The sequence below is a fragment of the Pseudochaenichthys georgianus genome, chromosome 20 (assembly GCF_902827115.2).
Source record: "Pseudochaenichthys georgianus chromosome 20, fPseGeo1.2, whole genome shotgun sequence".
Classification (NCBI taxonomy): Eukaryota; Metazoa; Chordata; class Actinopteri; order Perciformes; family Channichthyidae; genus Pseudochaenichthys; species Pseudochaenichthys georgianus.
The window spans coordinates 17,966,401-17,988,219 of NC_047522.1; the positions used below are offsets into that span (position 1 = coordinate 17,966,401).

Sequence of the window (21,819 nt, forward strand, 5' to 3'; positions counted from 1 at the left end):
TAGCTTTAATGCTACTCAACTGTGAAGAAAATCACCAGAAAAGTATTTCTTATTAGGCAATGATGATTACTTTCAAATCCAAGTATCCTAGGATCTACCTGTGAACCATTGCTTTTAATCATAAATGTAGTTGTTAGTGGGTATAATATGTGCTTCTATATATATATATATATACTTGCATTGTTTTCCCATTATTTCTGCTAGTAAAGTCTAGAGAAAAGCTAAAACAGTTGAAAAAAAGAGTTTCCACAACTCTTCCCAGAGGCCCAACATTTCAAACCCTGCGCAATAGAGTACAATATTTTATTTGACAAATCCAAACTGGACATTCCTACTTCTTTTATCTCACAAGCTTTACTATCAAAACCGGGCTGCATCATCTGCATAAAGTAGAGCTGCGGCGCTTTGAATCACCACAGCAGACACTCTCTGGTTGAGTTAAAAAAAATGTAGACTCAGGTGTTTCCTCATCACAACGTGTTTGCATTAAAGTGCAACTCACACCTAACCGGAAGCAATCAATACGTTTTATGGTCACAATCTAAAAACTCACACTCCTGACTCTAAGAGTGATGGCACCCTGAGGGATGTGGGATGTAGGTTAGTGTCACACACACACACACACACACACACACACACACACACACACACACACACACACACACACACACACACACACACACACACACACACACACACACACACACACACACACACACACACACACACACACACACACACACACACACACACACAAAGGTGTAGATGCACACACACCTGTGGTTCTACGGAGCGGTGCATTGGGGGGGTGCGGGCCTGCTGGATGCCTCCACTGCTGAAGGACTCGGAGCGGGGGGGCAGTGATGGGTCAGAGATCCGGTTAGCGACCTTATGCTGCAATGCAGGAGAAGTCTGTCTGTTCATCTTATAATGCTCCTCCACCTAACACACAAACACACACACACACACCACAGTCACTCACAGCATGCAGTGAGGTGTGTGTACATGGTTAAACTCACGCTTTATAACTCAATAAACAAAATAACTTATTTGAAAATAACATTTGGTTTTCCTAAGATTTTAACTATACATTATTTTGTTCTGCTCTGTTCCAAGATTTTTTAAATAATATTTGTATTCATTCAATTTACTGCCACACACTTTTCATATTAGAAATGAAAGGATCTACTGATACAAAATTATCTGTTACCATCATCATTTTTCTAGCAGCAGTGAAAAATGAAACAAAATGAAATGAAATCTTTATAATAATATATTATAATTCTCTAGTGTGAGTGAGAAGTTTTTTTTCTGAATGCTGGTCATCTGTTTTTAAAGGGGAAAATTGTGTCTGGACCTTAGAGGGAAATCCTGGTGTGTGTATGTGTGGTGTGTGTGTGTGTGTGTGTGTGTGTGTGTGTGTGTGTGTGTGTGTGTGTGTGTGTGTGTGTGTGTCCTGAGGGAGAAAGACTGATTTAGCTGCCCTACATCAGTTAACCAGAGGGCAGGCCTAAATGTGTGCGCATACTCTGGGGAGGGGACTTTGATTTATAGGGATATAAAAACCAGAATAGATCTAAGGAAGCCCTGAACGGCCATTATTCAACATTTCATTTCCTCATGTAATAGGGATACTTTCATCAAACTAAGAGGTTACACGCCACTTTCACGCCGAAACAAGTTTGGTTTTCTTTTTTTTTTATGGACCAACTTATTATGGACTATTTTTAGAATTATTTTAAAGATTATATATTTTTTATTAAATATGTGCTTCATTGCAATCATTTCCGGACCAGAAATCTGAACATTGGATTTATAAAAACATGCAAAAGACTCCTAAAACATTGAATTGAAGAGAATCAGGGTCATGACAAAAACATTTAGATTAAGCTGTTAGTTTGAGCTTTTGTATTTCGATATAGTATCCTACCACACCAGAACATGCAACAAAACAGCAGCCATCAACTTTAAAACATTCCATTAATAAAAGTTAGAAAACATCCAACGGTACAGGGTTAGGGTGTCAGTAACCTGTAAAATGTAGAGTGAGTTTTTAGAAAGTAGATTAAACGTTACAGTGTGAAGGAGGCAACATGACACTTCATTAAAAGAGAAGAAGTAAAGCAAGTGTCAGCAAATTAGTTTATGGATTCCTGGGTGTAAACATATTTGAAAGTGGTTCAAATAAAGTTGTATCTAGATTCTTACACAACTTTCAAAAAGTGTAATATGATTCAGTACTATTATGCAAGAGGTGTGAGTTATAATTTAAGAAGCACCAGCCAAAGAGGAAATTAATCACAAGATCCCTGTGAGAAACAGTGAGAGGAAGGGGTGTGAAATTAAAAAAGTCCTCGTTATAACTTCTGCAGCCAGCCCAGAGTTAATACATGTGAATCCACCTGGTAAGAGAAATGAAAATGTGATTAAAGAGGAAATTATTCCAGCAGCGGGGGGCGGGGTTAGATTAGTGAGTCAGCCTGGAGAGTGTGCAGGATTAAAGAGGAGAAGATAAAGTATGCTCTTCCTCCCACTGACCCTGCGCCCGGGGCTGCGGCCCCTGGACTCTGGGCCCCGGTCGGGGCTGCCGCGGGGGCTCTGCCCCAGAGCCCCCGGCACTGGGATGCAGGTGACTCGGATCTGAGGCATGTGCATGTTCCCCCTAGAAGGACTGTTGTGAGCGGGGTAGGAGGGGGGTCTGCGGCGGCGGGGTTTGAAACCGGGGAGGCGGAGGAGGTCGTTCATGTCGACGTTCCGCGTCTCCCTGAAGGAGTGGTACTTCTTGGGGGGGATGCGAGGGGAGTTGCTCTGAGCTCGACGCATCACCTGGAGGGCAAGGTGGGTGCAAAGGACAAATGAAACACAGCGTGGACTCAGGTGTGCATCACGCCCTCTGGCAGCCATACTGGAGGTTCATATCAGATGACAGCATGTCTTAATTTAAAACCTGCACATCATTATTACACTTTAATTAATTTAATAAAGGTCAGGTGACAAATATAATTACATCTTTGAAGTTAAAACTAAAGTTAAATGTTAAAAACCTGGCCAGTGTTTTAACCGATGTATTACATTTTGAACGTCATCTTTAAAATCGTTAGAAATTGTTTTGACTTTAATGTGGAAAATATATTGCTTCCAGTGCACAGTGGAAGTACATTTCCCAAGAAGTGTCTTTAATTTATGGCTCAATAAAGATTGCAACTTGAAATATATATATATTGCTACTGTATAAAAACATACAGCAGCATTTTTCTCTTAGTGGAACATAACCATCTAGATGGCTTGAAAGTCAAAACGAATTTACAGCCAAATAAGAAATGTTTTGTATAAAGTAGCCAATTAGAAAGTAGCTGCAAGAGGATTTGTATATATGTAACAAATGAGAGCTTCATTCCAAAATTCCCATAAAATGCTACTTTTATATTTTCTGCGCTTCATGTGAGGATGATGCCATTCACAGATGTATAGCTATTGATGGTCAAAGGCCTGTAGCCTCACTCGTTAATAATGAACATTGTTTTGGGAATGAGACTCTGCATTCACATCACAAAAACAGTGGGAAAAGCAGCACAGCACAGAAATGATTGTCCCATTGTTGCACCTAAAACATTTAAGTCAGAAAGAGTTCATTTCAAGGATCGCCACAGAAGAGATCCTCTGCAGGAATGAAACCTTGAGGAAATAAAACTCAAACGAGAAGACATCAACAAACGGTGTTAACCTGCAGGGAGCTCCGCAGGCCTCCAGCAATCATCATGGTGTGTATAGTGTTAATGAATGTTTTACCACAGACTTTGTCATTGGGGCTGAGCTGTTTGCACTTACGTGTATTTTTAATTTATTGTCTATTGTGTAATGGGTGCATTTGTTCCTACACGCAAACTGTCTTATGTTTGCAAAGGTTCACCTGAGTGTCTCTGCACACACATTTAGATGTCAGCCTTCAAGAGATGAAAGGGTTATTTTATACATTTGTCAACATGCAGTCTCACTCTTTGAACAAAAAGAATATTGCTTACAATATTGACTACTCATTTGGGATTCTTCTAATAAACTTCGATATTTATAAGTATTTTTATTACACGTTTAAAGAACATGGTGGACATCAAAAAAATGTTAAGATTCTGATGAATCGACTATGAATATTTCCTTGTATATTCAGATTAGAATGTACACAATATCTTTAAAACTCTATATATTGTAAATTGATGTATGTGTAAAACTGATTCTGATTACATGGGGATCAAGAAAGATGACTCCTTATTCTAGAACTTCTCGTTTTGAGGACTGTAAAGCTTCCAGAGTGTAAAATAACTGCAGAGAGTGTGGGCCATGCATTTTACCTCCGTAGCCCAGGCCGGCTTGTCGTTGGTGCCGGGGGCCTGGTCTTTGTAGTGGTATAGCTGCTTCTTGTCCTGGGGGGGCCGGGGGGGTTCCTGCTGCTGCTGCAGAGACACCAGGTACGCTCGCTCCTGCTGCAGCTGCCTCTGCAGGCGCTCCGCCTGACGCTGCTCCTCGATCTGCTTCCTCTTGTACTCCTGCAAAGCAAACACAGGAGAGGAGAGTGATGAGGTTAAAGGGGGGTTTCTGGATTCTCAAATTCAGAAGTCTTAAATAAAACACTACGTCTTAAATACTGCCTGAGAAACATTAGTTAGAATGTCTTTCACATTTCCCTTAAAGGTTAATATTACAGTATCTAGTCCAAAGATATCAGGACACCGTCTCATGTATCATTACATCAGAGTGACTAAAGTCTTGTGCACGTTTTTACTTTAACTTCTTATATTTATTTAAATGATTTTTATGCTTCATTTTATTTCATCATTAATTGGACATTTTTACTTTAACGTCCATGTTTGATCATTATTTAATTGTATCTTTTTATTGTAAATTCTTACTTTTATTTTCATTTGTATTTATTATCATTCATTCTAAAATGGAGCAACTGTCACAACTTCAATCATTTGTTCAGTGGTGCAGAAACGTAACTACCTTTAAATATTAAATAATTGATAAAGCCATGGCAAAATCCATTACTGCGGGAAACATTCTGAAACAAAACGGTTTAGACTGTGGTATGACAGAAGGCTCCATTTAATTTATAGCAGACCAATAAAAATGACTGGGTATGTAATAAAAATGACTGCCATAAAGGCTCTGAGTTGTTATTACACTGCTGACTAACGGCACACTGTCCCTGCTGTCTTGTTTTCCGTAATGGAAAAAGGATGCAAACATCATCGTGAAGAATGAAGCTGAATAAAGTGTCATTTCACAAAAGCCAGCAATCGACAAACACTCCCTCCGCTGTGTGTTTTTATTGATTTGATGTTTGTTAACTTTTTTTCTGGAGTTGACATTTGATTCTGTCTCATCTCAGTATTCATCGAGTATCTGCCTTTTAGAGTTTTTGTGTGTAAATAACAAACATGGAGCCGGCACTCACCACTTCTTCTAAGTCCAGATACCTATATCAACTATTTTAGTTTTTTACATGTTTCATTATGTGTGTTAACAGTATTGCAAAAATGTGATTTTAAAAAAAGTGTTTGTGTCCTGCTTAAAAGTCCCCAGCTGTGTGTGTGTGTGTGTGTGTGTGTGTGTGTGTGTGTGTGTGTGTGTGTGTGTGTGTGTGTGTGTGTGTGTGTGTGTGTGTGTGTGTGTGTGTGTGTGTGTGTGTTACCAGCAGTAAGGCCTGCTCTTGCAGGAGCTGCTGCTGCAGGATCTCCAGCTGCCTCTGTTCTTCCTCCAGCTGCCTACGGATATACTCCTAACCAATCAGCAGCCGTGAGCAGAGAGTAACGCAGCCAATCAGAGAGCACCAGGGCAGACAGGAAGCAAATCGGAGCCCAGGCAACCAGTGACATCAGCAGAGAAGGAAACAGGAGGAGAAGAAGAAGAAGAAGAAGAAGAAGAAGAAGAAGAAGAAGAAGAAGAAGAAGAAGAAGAAGAAGAAGAAGAAGAAGAAGAAGAAGAAGAAGAAGAAGAAGAAGAAGAAGAAGAAGAAGAAAGAGGAGGAAAGTAGATTTATTGAGTAGGTGTGAAAGTAGGGATTTAGGGATAAAGAGAGAAGCAGCAGGGGGTGTAATTAGTGGAGCAGAGACATGCGTACGGTTAAAGATCAGCATGAAATCCTGAAAACTATGCCTGAAAAGGTAGAGCGTAAAGGGAGCGTTGTACTGCAGGAGAAGTTCATTATTAGTCATGCAGTCTTTAAAAAAGCTTCCCCTCTTTTACTGTAACATTTGAAATCTTCCTCCATTTCGTTCTCTTTAATTATAAGATCGAATGTTGATCTATACGTTTTCAAATTGATTGAGAAAACTTGACTCTACCCAAAACGGTATTTTGTTTTGGTAATCAATAAATGGCAATAGTTTTCAAAACTAAAAGAAATATTGATCGACTGAGAAGTTATAGATATTAACCATATGGAATATATCTGTGTAATGGTAATAATTTAATATAAATATGTTTTTAAATGTTTGCTTTGTTAATTTGATGGTTTGAAAAAGGCACTACATGCAGCGTTTTAACTCATTGACACAGTTATTAATGGACGATGAGCTACTGATAAATGGATAAATGACTGCTTGTAACACAGACCAAAAACCAAGCAAACACTAAGGTTATCACACAGTGGAAGTTTTGTACAAAAGACATTAAGTTACCACCGGTCTAAGGTTTTTCTTCTTAATAACCAGAGTATTTAGAAAGGAGTGAGACATTTATTCTCATAGATTGAACCCCTTAAATCTGATTATCTTTGACCTTATTGTACCTTGGAAAATTCCCTTAAGGTCTCAATAAAAGAGATAAATAACTTTTTCGGGTTATTATTAATGAAAGTAAAAAAACGAATGTTTACAAAAGAGGAACTCTGCCTCCATTGCTCTTATAGTTAACCTAATCAGCTTTCTCCACTCAATGGATAAAATAACGTTACTCTCCGAATCCAAAAGGAGAAGGGGAATAAATATTGGGAAAAAAAGGATTGCTATAAACGTCTAGGATCTTAACAATGTCTTATTTTTATTGTTGGACATCTTTTATATACATTGAGCACTGTATCTGTCTTTTTATTTGTATTTTCTTATTCACTGGTTTGACTGTATTGTCCCAGTCCTCACTTGTTCTATTTTAAAAAACAAACAAAAGTATAAACAAAAAAAGGAAAAGAAAGAAGAATTTGAAGTAAAAGTGAGAAGTAGAGTTGAGAAGCCCCGCCTCTCCGGATGACACCTGTGATGTAACCTCTGTGTATGTGTGTGTGTGGTCTGTGTGTGTGTGTGTGTGTGTGTGTGTGTGTGTGTGTGTGTGTGTGTGTGTTTGTGTCCCCACCTGTTCTCTCTCTGAGTGCCTCCTCTCCTCCTCTCTCCGGAGCTGCTCCATCTCCTCGTACCTCCTCCTCTGCTCACGCTCCTGCTGCTTCCTCATGTCCCGCTCCCTACGCTGTTGCTGCAGGTGGAGAAGAGTGTGTGAGTGTGTGTCTGTGTTTTTGTGAGCATATCAGGTGTGTTTCTCTGGCATTTGGATATACTGAGGTGCTAACATCACAGGTGTGGAGGTTTTGCATGGAAACGAGTCATTTAATAATCAAACTGAGATGTTTTTCAATGGTGAAAACATCCTCTGCCTTGAGCAATGAGGCCTTTTTTGCACATTATGGAGTTGTCACCATAAACCAATAATATATGCTCATGCAGGTTACTATGTACAGTAGAACTGTACTATTATGAGGCATTCAAGTTGTGTCTCTCCAAGTAATGTTGGTTTCATATAACAGTTAGACATAAATATTATTGTCTTCTGATTCTCTCATCTCAAACCACTACAAGACTTTTATTGCAAAAGATATATAGGAAGTTGGATCTCTTCTACGGAGAGCACCAATGGACGTTACCTCCTCCAGCCGCCGCCTCTGCTCCTTCTGCTCCTCGATGCGTTTCTGCCTTTCGGCCAATAGTTGACGCTTGTGCTCCTCGTTCTGCTGCTGCTCCAGCTGCTGCCGCCGGATCAGCTCCGAGCGCTCCTTGTTGGCGAGCTGCAGGCGCAGGAAGTCCCGCCGCAGTGTGGACTCGCCAGGGATGTTGATGATGGAACTGCAGGAGAAGGGAGTGTTCCATTACATTTGAATGCAAAGTTTTATTAAAAATCAAATCAAATATTTCAGCATTTTTTTTATTTATTTATATAATTTTAAAAACAAGATCAAGTTAGACTTATGTAGGTGAGCATTTAGCTTGTATGTGATATTTGACAGCGCTAATTGGTTCATATGGCATTTTTTACGCAGTGCCACAGTGTTTTAAGTTATATTTATATTGTTTATATTTGGGTTATGTAATCCACCAGTTTAGTTAAATTGATTTTCTCAGTATCAGTATATTTAAAATAATGCATTTAATAATGTATTTAAACATATGTTCATAATTTCTTTAATAAATAATTGGCAATGATTTTAAATGTAATAACTAATCATTTCTGAAAATATTTATGTTTTATTTTTAATTTGAGTTTTAAACACGGAAATAATTTTTTTTATATGGCATGAAATATTCTCTGTTCTCTGTCCTCATTAGAAAAAGCCCATACCCAAAGAACTTGATAGTAGTAGAACAAGAGGTATGAATAGTACTTTGAGGAGTAGTGTTACTTAATGTTAGTACCTAGGCTCTCCGACGTCCCTCTCTTCATCCTCCTCTTCACTCCCACTGTACTCGTACTCTGTCTCATCTGCAGGAAAAACACACAGTTCAGGTTAGCATGCTCGTGTCCTGCAGCAGCAGTGAGGGTGAGACAGTGGGGTGAGTGCAGCCTCCTCACCTCTCTCCCCCCTCCTCTTCTTGGTGCGGTCGATGTGGTCCTTCAGCTGGATGCGGACCTGCCTCTCGTTGGGCAGCTCTCGGATGAACGGGTGTTTGAGCAGCTGCTCCGTGCTTGGCCTCTGACTGTGGCTCTTTATCAGGCAGCTGTCGATAAAGGACTGGAACTTCTTCGACCTGAACACACAGAGATTATATCAAATATCAAATCATTTTTTTTAATTATTATTATTAATTAACAGCATATACATGGATGGAATAAAATGTTTGATTAGCAGGTAATTTTACTTGTACAGGCAATTAAATCAAATGTGTTTTTCAATCAACTGATAGAAGGTGCAATGTGTGTGTGTGTGTGTGTGTGTGTGTGTGTGTGTGTGTGTGTGTGTGTGTGTGTGTGTGTGTGTGTGTGTGTGTGTGTGTGTGTGTGTGTGTGTGTGTGTGTGTGTGTGTGTGTGTGTGTGTGTGTGTGTTTTAGTGACTCACCACTTCTTAGACTTGAGTCTGGGGGCAGGATTTCGGGGGATGAGGAAGAGCGCTCTCATTGGATGCATGTCGCACAGAGCTGAGGAAGAGAAGAAGAGTCAGTAAAAAAAAAAAGGACGAGAAAATGAAAGAAAATGAAGGGGAAGAATTAGGACAAAAGGACAGGAGACGGGATGAGACAGGAGGATGGAAAGCAGAGAAGAGTGACAGCATAGGAGACAAAATAGGGTAAGAGAAAATGAAAGGAGGAAAGGGAAAGGAAAGACAGGAAAGGACATAAGAACAGATACAAATTAGGCAAGAAGAGAGGAAAGGGAAGGATAAAATGAATGGAAACGGAAAAAGAAAAGACATGAAGAAAAAAGGTAACAAAGGAAACAAAAATGAGGAGATGAGAAAAGAAGACAGGAAACAACAGGAAACAAAAGAACAAGAAATGAGAGGAAGAAGAGGATAAAAAAAGAGGTAGATTTAGACTTTTAACAACAGGACACAGTGTGCTCTGTGGTAATAGTTTGGTGAGTTTCACACTTACGCGGTGCTCCCTCCGCCATCTCTATAGCTGTGATACCGAGAGACCACAGATCACTCTGCAGAGAGAGAGAGAGAAAACTAAAAACTTTCACATCCTAAAAACCTGTTACCCACTTCATACATCATCATTTAAATCCACTGGTCAGTGTTCCTGTTAAGTGATACAAATACAGACACAGAAATCCTCCACCTACCACTGCTAGTGTGGATCTTACTGATGACATTACATTATATTATTGTTAATATTATCCGTTTTTAATTGACAGGATCAGAATATTTGTTAACTCGGGGGGGGTTGGTCTTTATTACAGTTGCTCCGTTTCAGAATGAAATAAATAAAAGATAAAATAATAAAAAACAAATAATGGTCCTTCAATTTTAACTAGAAAAGCCATTCCCTTAAAATATAAGCACAACACGGAAGGGAACAATCCTGGGTTCCCTTATGATTTCAATTGTTTGGCACCAAAATAGTTCCACCAACCATACATTTTTTTTTTAATTACATCCAAAAGATTCTACATATACAAAATCTGATTTGTTTACGTGGACATCACTTTAATGTTATAGGTGGTAAACGTGAAACAAATCAATTTTACCTTGAAGTCATATGTGGCCTCAGGGTTCTCGTCACAGGCAATGACCTCAGGCGCCATCCAGTATGGCGTTCCAATAAATGTGTTCCTCCGACCCACCGTGCGATCCAGCTGAGCACTTACACCAAAGTCCACTACAAACACACAGACACACAGAAACAGTGTGAATTGCTAAAGTGCCTTTTTTGAACCACAAACTGTGTGTGTGTGTGTGTGTGTGTGTGTGTGTGTGTGTGTGTGTGTGTGTGTGTGTGTGTGTGTGTGTGTGTGTGTGTGTGTGTGTGTGTGTGTGTGTGTGTGTGTGTGTGTGTGTGTGTGTGTGTGTGTGTGTGTGTGTGTGTTTAGGTAGGTAGGTAGGTATGTATGTATGTATGTATGTATGTATGTATGTAGGTGTGTCTCTTCTCACCTAGTTTAACCTCTGCGTTTTCTGTCAGTAGCACATTCTGTCCTTTGATATCTCTGTGGATGACCTTGTGCTGGTGGAGGTGGGTCAGACCCTGGAGACAGAAACACAAATTAATAAATTCCTTGTATCAGAAGAACACAGAGTTTAATCATCATGTTTGACCGTACTGTGTGCTTCATGTTCTTTAAATTTGAGCTAAAGAAAGTAGCCATATTCAAGTTATGAAGCAGATTAATCTAATTTAAAAACAATAAAAATCAAATGTCTCTATAACAAAATAGAAGTTAAAGTTCACTAGTTATTTTATTTCATCGATTGTTGCAAGGTAAGATGTTGGGCATCTTGGGCTCTTTGTAATTCTTTTTCACCAAAAGAAAATATTTTAATATTTCCCAACCAAAATAGATCCACTAAACATTTACTTCTTAAAGGGGACCTATCATGCAAAATGCAATTTTGTACGTCTTTTATACATGAATATGTGTCCCCAGTGTGTCAGGGAACTCACCAAGTGTCAGAAAACACAACCCTCTCGCTTTTCCTCCATACCCAAATCTCTAAAAACGGGGCTGCAACGGAGCTGATACAGATTTTTCTGACGTCAGAAAAGGGGTGCTCCGCCTATATGGGCAACTCTCCACCTATCAGGGGAATGAGAGACCGCTTCGAAAGCGCTGGAGACGCTGTAGTACATATGTCAGGCCTGTAAGTGGCGCTGTAGTCTGCCACAAAAGCAGCGAAGAAGACTTCCAGCGCATGGTTGCCATGGTTGCCCTTCTGTTCATTCTCCACTGTGGACGCTCTGGCTCTTTTTCTCCCTCCCCAAGGCAAGCGTTTGCTCCTGCTGCTGTAATTCTGTCCGGTAGTCCACCAGCAGATGAAAAACACCCACCTATCCGCCTCTTCCAAGGAACGAGGGGACCGTGCGGCAGAGTTTCAGTTAGATTTTTTTTCGACGGTCAACATGTTTAAAGTTTAAATCTTCCAAACAAAATTAGAAAACTGCCGGTCAAAGGTCTTCTTTGTTATTTATTGAGCTTTAAAATAAACGAATAACGAATCTATATAATAATTAGGGCTGTCAGTCGATTAAAATATTTAATCGCGATTAATCGCATGATTGTCCATAGTTAATCGCAATTAATCGCAAATTAATCGCACATTTTTGATCTGTTCTAAATGCACCTTAGAGGAATATTTTTCAAGTTTTTAATACTCTTATCAACATATGAGTGGACAAATATGCTTTATGCTAATGTTTATTATCATTTGAACAATGACAAATATTCTCATGAATATTAAACACAACAACCTCTGAACATTACAAATATTCGCCTCAATTCAACCTGGAAACTCTCTCATTCAATAATACAATACAAAGTAAGTGTGTGTGTGTGTGTGTGTGTGTGTGTGTGTGTGTGTGTGTGTGTGTGTGTGTGTGTGTGTGTGTGTGTGTGTGTGTGTGTGTGTGTGTGTGTGTGTGTGTTCGTTGGAGCTATGTGCAACTCAACGGGAGCTGCCTGGAAGCTGCAATCATGTTACGCGCACTATCCGTGCTGAGTGTGCTGACTTCTCGTACAATGTCCCACTGTCTGGCTTCCTGCATAAAGTCAAGTGCTCGGCGCAGTTGTCGGCAAAATGTCGCTCCTCTGTTTTCATTTAAACAGCTCCTTATATCCGTTAGCGCAGCTAGCTAGCACCAGATGCTAACAACAACAATACACGTAAGGTCTCTCTCTCGCTCGGGCCACACATACACACACCCTCCCGGTCTTCCCGATGGCCAGTCGGTGCCTGCCGGTGAGCGTGGAAGTGTGGTCTGCCGCAAGCGGGCAGCAGGAGCGGGGCTGTCAGCATCAGCTTGTAGATGGTATTTTTAAACTCGATGCGCTCTGAACTACGGGGCGGCCGAGGAAAAAAAGACACATGCGTTAATCGCGTTAAAATAATTAGTGGCGTTAGCGAGTTTTTTTTGCGTTAACGCGTTATTAACGCGTTAACTTGACAGCCCTAATAATAATATAAGAATAATACACGGAGGACGGAGCCTCTCTTTTCTTCTGAGAGCCCAGCAGCTGATCTCAGAGCACGCTCCCCTCTCCTGCAGGGGCGTGGTCAGCTGCAGCTAATTTGCCACAGAATCAGCCCTTGCAAAAACAGGGCTGGAAAAGAGCAAATTGAGCGAAATGAGGCATGGCTAAAATGCATGATCTGTTTGGTATTTTGAAAAAAAAACTTCAGAGACATGTTTTATATAGGTATGGCCCTACGATATATTTTTCAAATATAGCATGATAGGTCCACTTTAAGATAACAGCAACAAAAAAATAATTTTAAATGTCAGTTCTCACCCTGAGGATCTCTCTGCAGACGTAGGCAATCCACTCTTCCTTCAAAGAGTTCCCTTTGGTGTTTTTGATCAAATCCGTAATTGAACCAGCGCCACAGAACTCCATCACAAGCTACAAAAACAACAATGTTAATTAGCAGATTATTATAATAGTTTCTGCAGATTTCAAAACAAAAGCCTCTTTGTTGTCATCTTTTTAAACATTTTGTCCTGTTTTTGTGTAAGATTGATCTATTCATCAATATTTCTTTTTTATTTACAGTAGTTTACTAACAAGTGAAAAATTGTGTTTTTTATTGCTATTTTTAATTGTCAGACACATGCACCTACGTACCCAAAGCTGGTCATCCATCCCTGGAGGGTTTTTCTTGACGAACGCTCCATAGTAGGTGGCGATGTTCCTGTGGTGGCTGTACTTCTTTAACATGTTGATCTCCGCTTTAATCTCCTCCTCCTCATCCTAACACACACACACACCACACACACACACACACACCACACCCACCCACACACACACACACACACACACACACACACACACACACACACACACACACACACACACACACACACACACACACACACACACACACACACACACACACACACACACACACACACACACACACACACACACACACACACACACACACACACACACACACACACACACACACACACACACACACACACACACACAATGCTTATACAAATTATGTGTAACTGAATTGATAATATTAGAAACCTGGAAAAAAGGGAGACCCTCAAGGAGAGTTAAGTGAGGACAAAATGCCAAAGCACGTGTGGGCATGTACGGATATAATACAAGTTTGTGTGTGTGTGTGTTTGCATGTGTGTGTGTGTGTGTGTGTGTGTGTGTGTGTGTGTGTGTGTGTGTGTGTGTGTGTGTGTGTGTGTGTGTGTGTGTGTTACTTACTCCTGTGACGTCCATGACTTTTATGGCAGCAAGCTGACCTGTTTTGACATGACGACCCTGAAAGACACAAAGAAAAAGAGCATAGTCAGAAATATGCTGATAAAATAAAAGTGATTATATTTATGTTTTACTTTTGCAGAATGTTCAACTTGAACGATTTTTAGACTGAAACATCGCACATTTCACTTGAGAAATATAAAATATCTGAAACCTCTGCACAGAGTCTAACTTCTCCTCCTCCAAACTACAGTCACTATCACAGCTGTTAAAGCAAGAAAGTGGAAATGTATCCACCTCACCGACACCCCATCACACACACACTCATTATTGTAACCTAGCAACAGGGCTGGCAGGTTGTTAGTGAGGGGGGTTGGAAGAAGCAAAGTGGTGCCACTGTGCGTTTTTGTGCAAGTGTGTTAGGATTAGAAGCCATGATATTTCACACTCTGGGTCACTCACAAACAGGTTTCTCAGTGTTACATCAGACACTGAATGTTTCTGACAGGCTGAAGCCGACTCAGAGTACGGAAAGTCTCTTTTTTACATCTTTCTGTCTGTCTCTCATCTTTGTGTTTTCCAGTTTTATATCAATTACTCCTTCTCTCTTCCCCCTCTCTCTTCTCCCTCTCTCTCTCTTCCCCCTCTCTCTCTTTGTCAGTCATGTTGCAGCAGCAGCAGTTTGCTGGAAGAGGATAATTGTGAGGGGACTGTTGATCCAAAGCTCCCATCAGGTGTCTGTTAATCTGCCGTTATACTCTTACACCAGTAAAATATGTAGAATGACAAAATTGATGACACGAAGCACAAAAACATTAATTATGGCTCATTTCTATAACCATTTTTCCTTTCAAATGCATCGCACATTTGAATTTCCAGAGAAAATAGAAAAGAAAATGCAAATGTATGCCTTTTTTCCATTAACTACTATTCTGCGATTATTAGGATATGTTCATAGGGACAATTTTGGGGAAGAAGAGGATGCAACAAGATGACATAATAAATAAAGCACCAGTCAAAGCTAGCAACAATGTAGAAAACTGGAAATGTATCTTGTGTTTAAACCTTGTGCCATTACTAAAGCAAGCTATAGAATATACCTATTTACTCTTTCCTAAGCTTATTGATATATCTAGATACAAACAGGGCCAAGTCTTTCCACAATGCTGCAGATTTGGGGGGATTCTCAGTCCAGATAACTCAGTAACGCTGCTTTCTTGGACCTGAGGTTAAGTGTTTCTGTTCCTGCAGGAAAAAGGACAGCGATGCACCGCCACGAAGCAATAAAAGAGGATCCCATAAAACAGCAGGGATGAGCGGAGGAGATACGGCTCTTTGTTTTTATATCTCTCTTCCTGCGACACCGACGGCCGGACAAACAATCTCCCAAAGGTGACACGCACCCCGGTGTGTGAAAGATGATGGTAGAGTATTAAAACCAGAATCACACACACACAGAAACACACACAGCGAGAGAGGGAGGGAGGGGGAGATAAAGATAGTGACAGAGCGAGAACAGAGGGAGGTGGCAGGTGATATAAGAACATTTACTGAGGTATTAAGCGCACATTTTACTCTTTTAGTAAAGGATTTGATCACTGCCTTATAATCCCAGTTCAGTTTATTCACTACTCACTCAGAGATTTAGTTAATTTCCAAAATAAGACTTTTGCAGAAAAACAAAAGTTTGTAAAATATATTTTTTTATTATAAATGTAATTAGCCAACACAATAACAGCTTTGACAATTCATTAACTATCAGATAGAGATCATTTATCGAAATCTATAAAAACTGAACTCATTTTCCAATTTATTTTGAATAATTTCAGTTTTTTTCCGATTTGTTTAGATTTTTCTGCATTGGGTACTTTTATGTTTAATAAAACTATAATTTTCGAATTACTTGAGAAAAAATTGCAATGCAGGACTTTCCCTGTACTAGAGTATTTTTACAGTGAAGTAGTACTATAACTTAAGTAAATGATCTGAATACTTCTTGTTAGGCTAGGATGAGGAGGGCAGGAGAAAGAAAACAACAGAGTATTCCTTAGGAGGCGGCCCGAGGCGTAAAAACACTCCCCAGGTCCCGTTCAGACAAGCCTTGCATTCTTCACCTGAACACAAGCCTCTACACCAGGGATGGGCAACTTTGATGGTGGTGGGGGCCACATCATTGATGTACTGGCCACCAGGGGGCCGCAGATTCACTTGGAACACTCACACACAAATTCCATGTGTTGTATGTAATTATTAACAAATATACTAAGTCTGACATCTTCATTGACATTTTACAATCAAAGGGAACAGAACCTAAAAAATGGGAACATCCTCTAATAAGCTCACAAAACAAATATCAGTTCACAGAAATATTATTTCATTTTTACAAGTGGCATGTTTGTATTGAACAGGTTATTAAACAGTGGAATACAACTATTTTAAACTATTGGAAAGCACGGAAAATGTGTGTGTATTGAGATTAACCATTAGATGACATACACATGAAGTTATGAACACTAACCCAGACATTAGTTGTCTAACTTGAACCTAAAACACTTGTAGCCAGTCTCTGCATTCCCCTTATTCCACAATAAGGGGAATGTCAACACAGACACCTGTCAGACTGCTGTTTCTCAGCACCACTCCCCCTCCCTCCCGCTGAAATTATGAATGAAAAGCGTAGTAATCATAGATAACATGGCAGGGTCCGTGACAGTTTGTTTTCATCTGATTTCAAATAAACAAAGTCTTGGTTTTAAGAATATTAAACTTGTTTCGCCAAATTCAGATGATAAAAACAACTTTTAAGCTTGTAATGGCATAATTACAAGAGGCAACTTAACGTCACAGCAGGCATAACAACAGCCGGTGTTTCTTGTGAGCAATACACAATACACACAAATGCGTCACAGATTATTTCGCGGTATTTGAAATCATCTACGCAGCTCGCGACGTAACTAGGAGTCTAGTGGACGGTATCAGTACTACAAGTTAAAAAAATAATAATATTTTTTTTACATTTTTTTTTATTAATTACGTTGTTTATAAATTAATCTTAGGGCCGCAAAAAGAGGAGGTGGGGGCCGCATGCGGCCCGCGGGCCGCCATTTGCCCATCCCTGCTCTACACATTAGGACCGAAACAGAAGAAACATACTGTTTGTTTTAAGTTAATATAAACCATGGTCAGTTATTTTATATATCAAATAGAATAATGCATATTGCAGCATATTTGTAAAATGTGTCAAATGTGCATTTTTGGGAATATCTATGTACAATCTTACAAAAGAAGTTAGACTTTGTTATTGATGGACAATTATCCTTGTTGAAAAATGACGCAAAATAAGCATCAACGTTAAATGTATTTTTTAAATTGGCAAGAAAGTCACTTAAAATTGAAAAATACTAAGCTTTTTAATAAAAAAGTGTTTAGATCTGCAAAAGTTGCATGAGTTTAGATGAGACTTGGAGAAAAAAAATACAAGCTAAGCTAAGTCAGTTATTCACTATATCTTAAAGATGGGATTGCAACCTGCAACATATTTAGTAGTGAGTATAACATCTAAACATTTTTAGAAATATTAAAGCATATACTTGGGATGAATGGAAAAATTCACAAATTCCAAATGTGTCAAAGTTGTATCAAGAATTATAGAAAACTGGGTAATTTCTTTGATATATCATTGAGGCGGAAGCAACTTCCAAATATATTGTGTAAAATACCAGTGTGAAAATTGTGGAAAAAACGCACAAAATAACAGTTTCACACGTTATTTCTATACAACTTATATTTGAAATAGGCAATTGTATGATAAAGCAACAGAGAATTGAGCCAGACTAAAAACGTTTTAGTAAAAAGTGTAGCCTTAATAAATGTTACATTTGTCCGAAGTCCAAACTTTGTGTGATTACATTATTGCATTCAGTTGATATACTTTTTTTCATAAATCAAAAAAGACAATCATCTTATTCACACTCTGTTTATGCCTTTAGAGATTATGTACTTTTATTGGTAATTGTTGATGTATACGGAAAACCATGAACACACAACTGGCGTAAAAGAAAATTGGATAAACTATTTACGATAAATATCGTGCAGTTTTGTGTTAAAAATCTAACTTCATTTGAAGAATGAAATCAGGTTTGGTAGGAAAAGTAATGATGAAGTCAAATTGGACCTAAGTAAACAAAAGGCTCTGACTCAGAACATCTGCCAGCAGTGAAACCTGATCTACACTTTATAAAAACAACGCCTAAATGCCTCCAGCACAGGAACACATTTAGAGTTTAACAGATAAAAACTAGATAAATATGCTAAATAAACCTAAAAATGACTACATTATTCCAGCATACAGAAGCATAAATTATTTCATTACCACCACACAATGTCAAAAAATGGTGGCCATTTTAACAAACATTTTAATTGCATTATGCATCTTGCACTGACTGAACCAAAGACACAGTTTAATTAGTTTTACTGTACATAATATATGGTGTTTTTACTTTTTACCTCAAACTTACTATAGCATTCTCGTGATGATTCAATCAATAGAACAAATTGGATAAACTCCTCTTTGTAAACACTAATTCACAATCCAGGAAGAAATGAGAGACATGAGGTCAAATGAAATAATTGTGATAAAAAAAGATGACAGGTTTCCAGCTGAAATTATGTCTGGATAACAGCGGCGTTAAAATGTACTGCACTAAAATGTATTTTTCATGATGTAATGTTCTTACAGAACTGACAGTCTTACACTAAAGACTGGAGGAATTAAAATGTGTTGCAAGATTCCTAAGGTTAACACATTTAGGCAAGGCAAGGCAAGTTTATTTATATAGCACCTTTCAACACAAGGCAATTCAAGGTGCTTTACAAAAATGAAAGACATTAAGACAAAGGCATTTAAAAACAGTCATTAATTAGTTAAAAAACGTAAACACACAGTGAACCACACAGATATAATTATGGGTTAAAATTCAACACAATAACGCAAAACTTAAGTATATCACTATTATACACCCCTACTGAATGTAGATGTATATATTATTTATATATTATAAATTTGAGCACCTGTTCCCCCCCATTGCAAATCCTACAGTGTCTCTCCTTTCCACTGGTTGTTTGTTTTATATTTTGTGTTACCAGGTAACGTTCTGGCCCATTTCACATTGCATTCCTCTCATTCTTCCTGGTGCATGTGTGTTTTTGTCTGGAGATAGTGTCATACAGTAGGTAGGGGGATTATGATGGGTGTTGTTTTCTCCAGACAAATGTTAACTGCTGCAGAGCAGAACGCACATTCTCTGTTACAGAAATGTTAAATGTATTGAAGCTGTAAAGTGTACTTATTGATACATATTGATCTGCCACTCCTGCAGCAAAATAAGGGGCTGTTTCTTATGAAGTGATATTTATATCAGTCTGTGTGTTATTATTATTTTAGGTCTTAATTTACCCACCATGCTCTGGGATCGAACCACATTTTGTTCTATCAATCATTTCCCCTTGTTGAGACAGCAGATCAATACTGAACATCCAGCAGACAAACAACAAAATGAGTGCGGGACCGAGCAAGAAGCTAAAGACATACCACTTCCACCCTGAATGGGAGGAAGAATATTTTGTTGTGATGTCACATTCAAAGGTTATTTGCCTTATTTGTAAAGCAAGTGTCGCTCTGCCAAAGAAAGGTAACGTGGAGAGGCATTATCGGAGTGTTCACAAAGCATATGACAGCGACTTCCCTCCGAGTAGCGAGTTGAGAAAGGTCATGTATTATTTATTGCTACACAAACATTATCTCGCAGTCTTAGTGTCGCCAACTCGTTTCTAACATGCAAAAAGACAAACAAATGCGTCTATGGTCGGTGTATTTTCGATCTTTCCAATCCAGACGAGATGTCTCTCTCCCCTGTCTGTGTGCGAGGGGGCGGGGCAGTTTACACACACGCGGCTGCTACATGCAGCAACACACAGCGGGGATTGCGGAGAGAAGCGCTCCAAGGTGTGGTTAAATGTTACCTGTCTTGAGGTGGACAATGCTCCTTGCCAAGAGTGTTTAGCATGTAAGGGCGGAGCAATTTGTCTAAACATTTAGCAAAAGCGCACCACATTCAGACGGAGGAATGCACCGGGTTCGACTGTCTTTCTAGTAGCTCTGTAGCCCCATCCACGAGGAACGTTTCCACGTCAGGTGTTATATGCTAGCAGCAACACACAGAGTTAACTCAATGATACAAACATGGGTTAATGATTAGAGGTAACAGAGTTACTCTTTATTTTGTTAAAGTTTCAGCTATTCTGTTTACAGTTCTGTCATCAGATTATTTAATACGATTTGTTAAAACATTGTTGTTTCTTTTTATGTGAAATATATATTATTTATTTTATTTAAATAAAAAGCGATGTTAATTTTGTTCACAATTTGTTAAGTTAATTTAATAATATATGTATTTTTGAATCAAGTATTCATCTTTATTGTTAGTTTCCACATGCCTAAAACAACCTCAAGCTGAATCTAAAAGTTGATGGCTAAATAAGAGCGTTTGAGAAATTGTGCAAGGCATACAGTAATAGTCCGAATAGTCGATTAATCGTTTCATTAATTGATAGATTAATCGATTATGAAATTCGTTTGTTGCAGCCCTATTGTAGTTATCCCATGTATAAATAAAACGTGTTATGCAGCAACTCTTGCCATTTGGGATTTTATTTTTGGTTGGTAGACCTCGGTTAGCTGGTCATTTCAAAAGTAGCTCACCAGCCAAAAAAGTGTGGGCACCCCTGTCCTAGTGTATCAGCAGACATGTGTGATGTTAATTGCTTTCAAAGTACACACACACACACACACACACACACACACACACACACACACACACAGTGTTGTTACAGTCTGCGTGGGCTTCTTCTGCTGCCCGACAAAGGAGAAAGTCAGTAGTAACTTCAGTTTTAGACAGAAATTACATTTCTTTGAGCTCATGTTGGAGTCATAGGAGCTCATGTTGGAGTCATAGGAGAAGGAGAAGAGAATGAAGTGGCGACAAATAATACTATTCATGAAATATCCATTAATTTTGAATTAATTCTTGATTTTATACACTTAAACCCCACACAAACAAGTCTTGGGTTTGTTGTAGGTGGAGAATGCATTTTATATGTGTATGTTGCTGTGATATTGTGTCCAAAAGTAAACTAACAATGGAAAACTAGAAAGCATAGCACATTTTAAACACTCAGTGTTTAAAATGGGCCACTGCATTGCTAAAAAAACAAAACAGGCTGCAGACATTGAGAGTGCATTGCTCGATGTTAGAAAGCATTCACAGGTGGAGAATACAAAAGGAGGATTTGTATCAAAAGCTCAGAGGTTTTATCTGCAGAATAAAGAAAAAGGCTATGCTAATGTTAGCCTTTAGCTGCTACACGAAGCGCTAACGTTAGCGGTAGCCGAGCGGCTGGGAGAAACAATGTTTTTTTCACCTAAAACTGCTTTATTCATTGTAGCATAAAATTACATATTTTGTGTGTAAACTGTAGCTTGTGTTGTACATTTTCCATAGAAAGAAGCTTTACACACAGGTTGCCGTTTATATTTTAAAGTCTTACCTTGTAGACTTGCCCATAGGTGCCATTTCCAACCAGCTCCACCAGCTCAAAGATACCAGCTGGATCCTGAAAAA

General features: G+C 39.0%; 1 protein-coding gene across 6 annotated transcripts in view; it reads right to left on the reverse strand.

Annotated features, from left to right (window-relative positions):
- The window catches only part of tnikb (TRAF2 and NCK interacting kinase b), a 50,460-nt gene that overhangs the window by 16,147 nt on the left and 12,494 nt on the right, over positions 1–21,819 (reverse strand). For 4 of the 6 annotated variants that reach the window (XM_034108408.2, XM_071206953.1, XM_071206954.1 and 1 more), the window contains exons 2-17: positions 21,746–21,811; positions 14,144–14,200; positions 13,541–13,666; positions 13,208–13,318; positions 10,857–10,947; positions 10,451–10,581; positions 9,853–9,907; positions 9,318–9,396; positions 8,833–9,008; positions 8,676–8,742; positions 7,910–8,108; positions 7,348–7,464; positions 5,690–5,776; positions 4,347–4,541; positions 2,539–2,826; positions 778–942 (exon numbers count right to left, since the gene is read on the reverse strand). In XM_034108408.2, the coding sequence (XP_033964299.1) occupies positions 778–942; positions 2,539–2,826; positions 4,347–4,541; positions 5,690–5,776; positions 7,348–7,464; positions 7,910–8,108; positions 8,676–8,742; positions 8,833–9,008; positions 9,318–9,396; positions 9,853–9,907; positions 10,451–10,581; positions 10,857–10,947; positions 13,208–13,318; positions 13,541–13,666; positions 14,144–14,200; positions 21,746–21,811 (2,010 nt within the window). The remainder of the gene's footprint in view (positions 1–777; positions 943–2,538; positions 2,827–4,346; positions 4,542–5,689; positions 5,777–7,347; positions 7,465–7,909; positions 8,109–8,675; positions 8,743–8,832; positions 9,009–9,317; positions 9,397–9,852; positions 9,908–10,450; positions 10,582–10,856; positions 10,948–13,207; positions 13,319–13,540; positions 13,667–14,143; positions 14,201–21,745; positions 21,812–21,819) is intronic. The other 2 variants (XM_071206955.1, XM_071206956.1) reach the window with 2 other exon arrangements.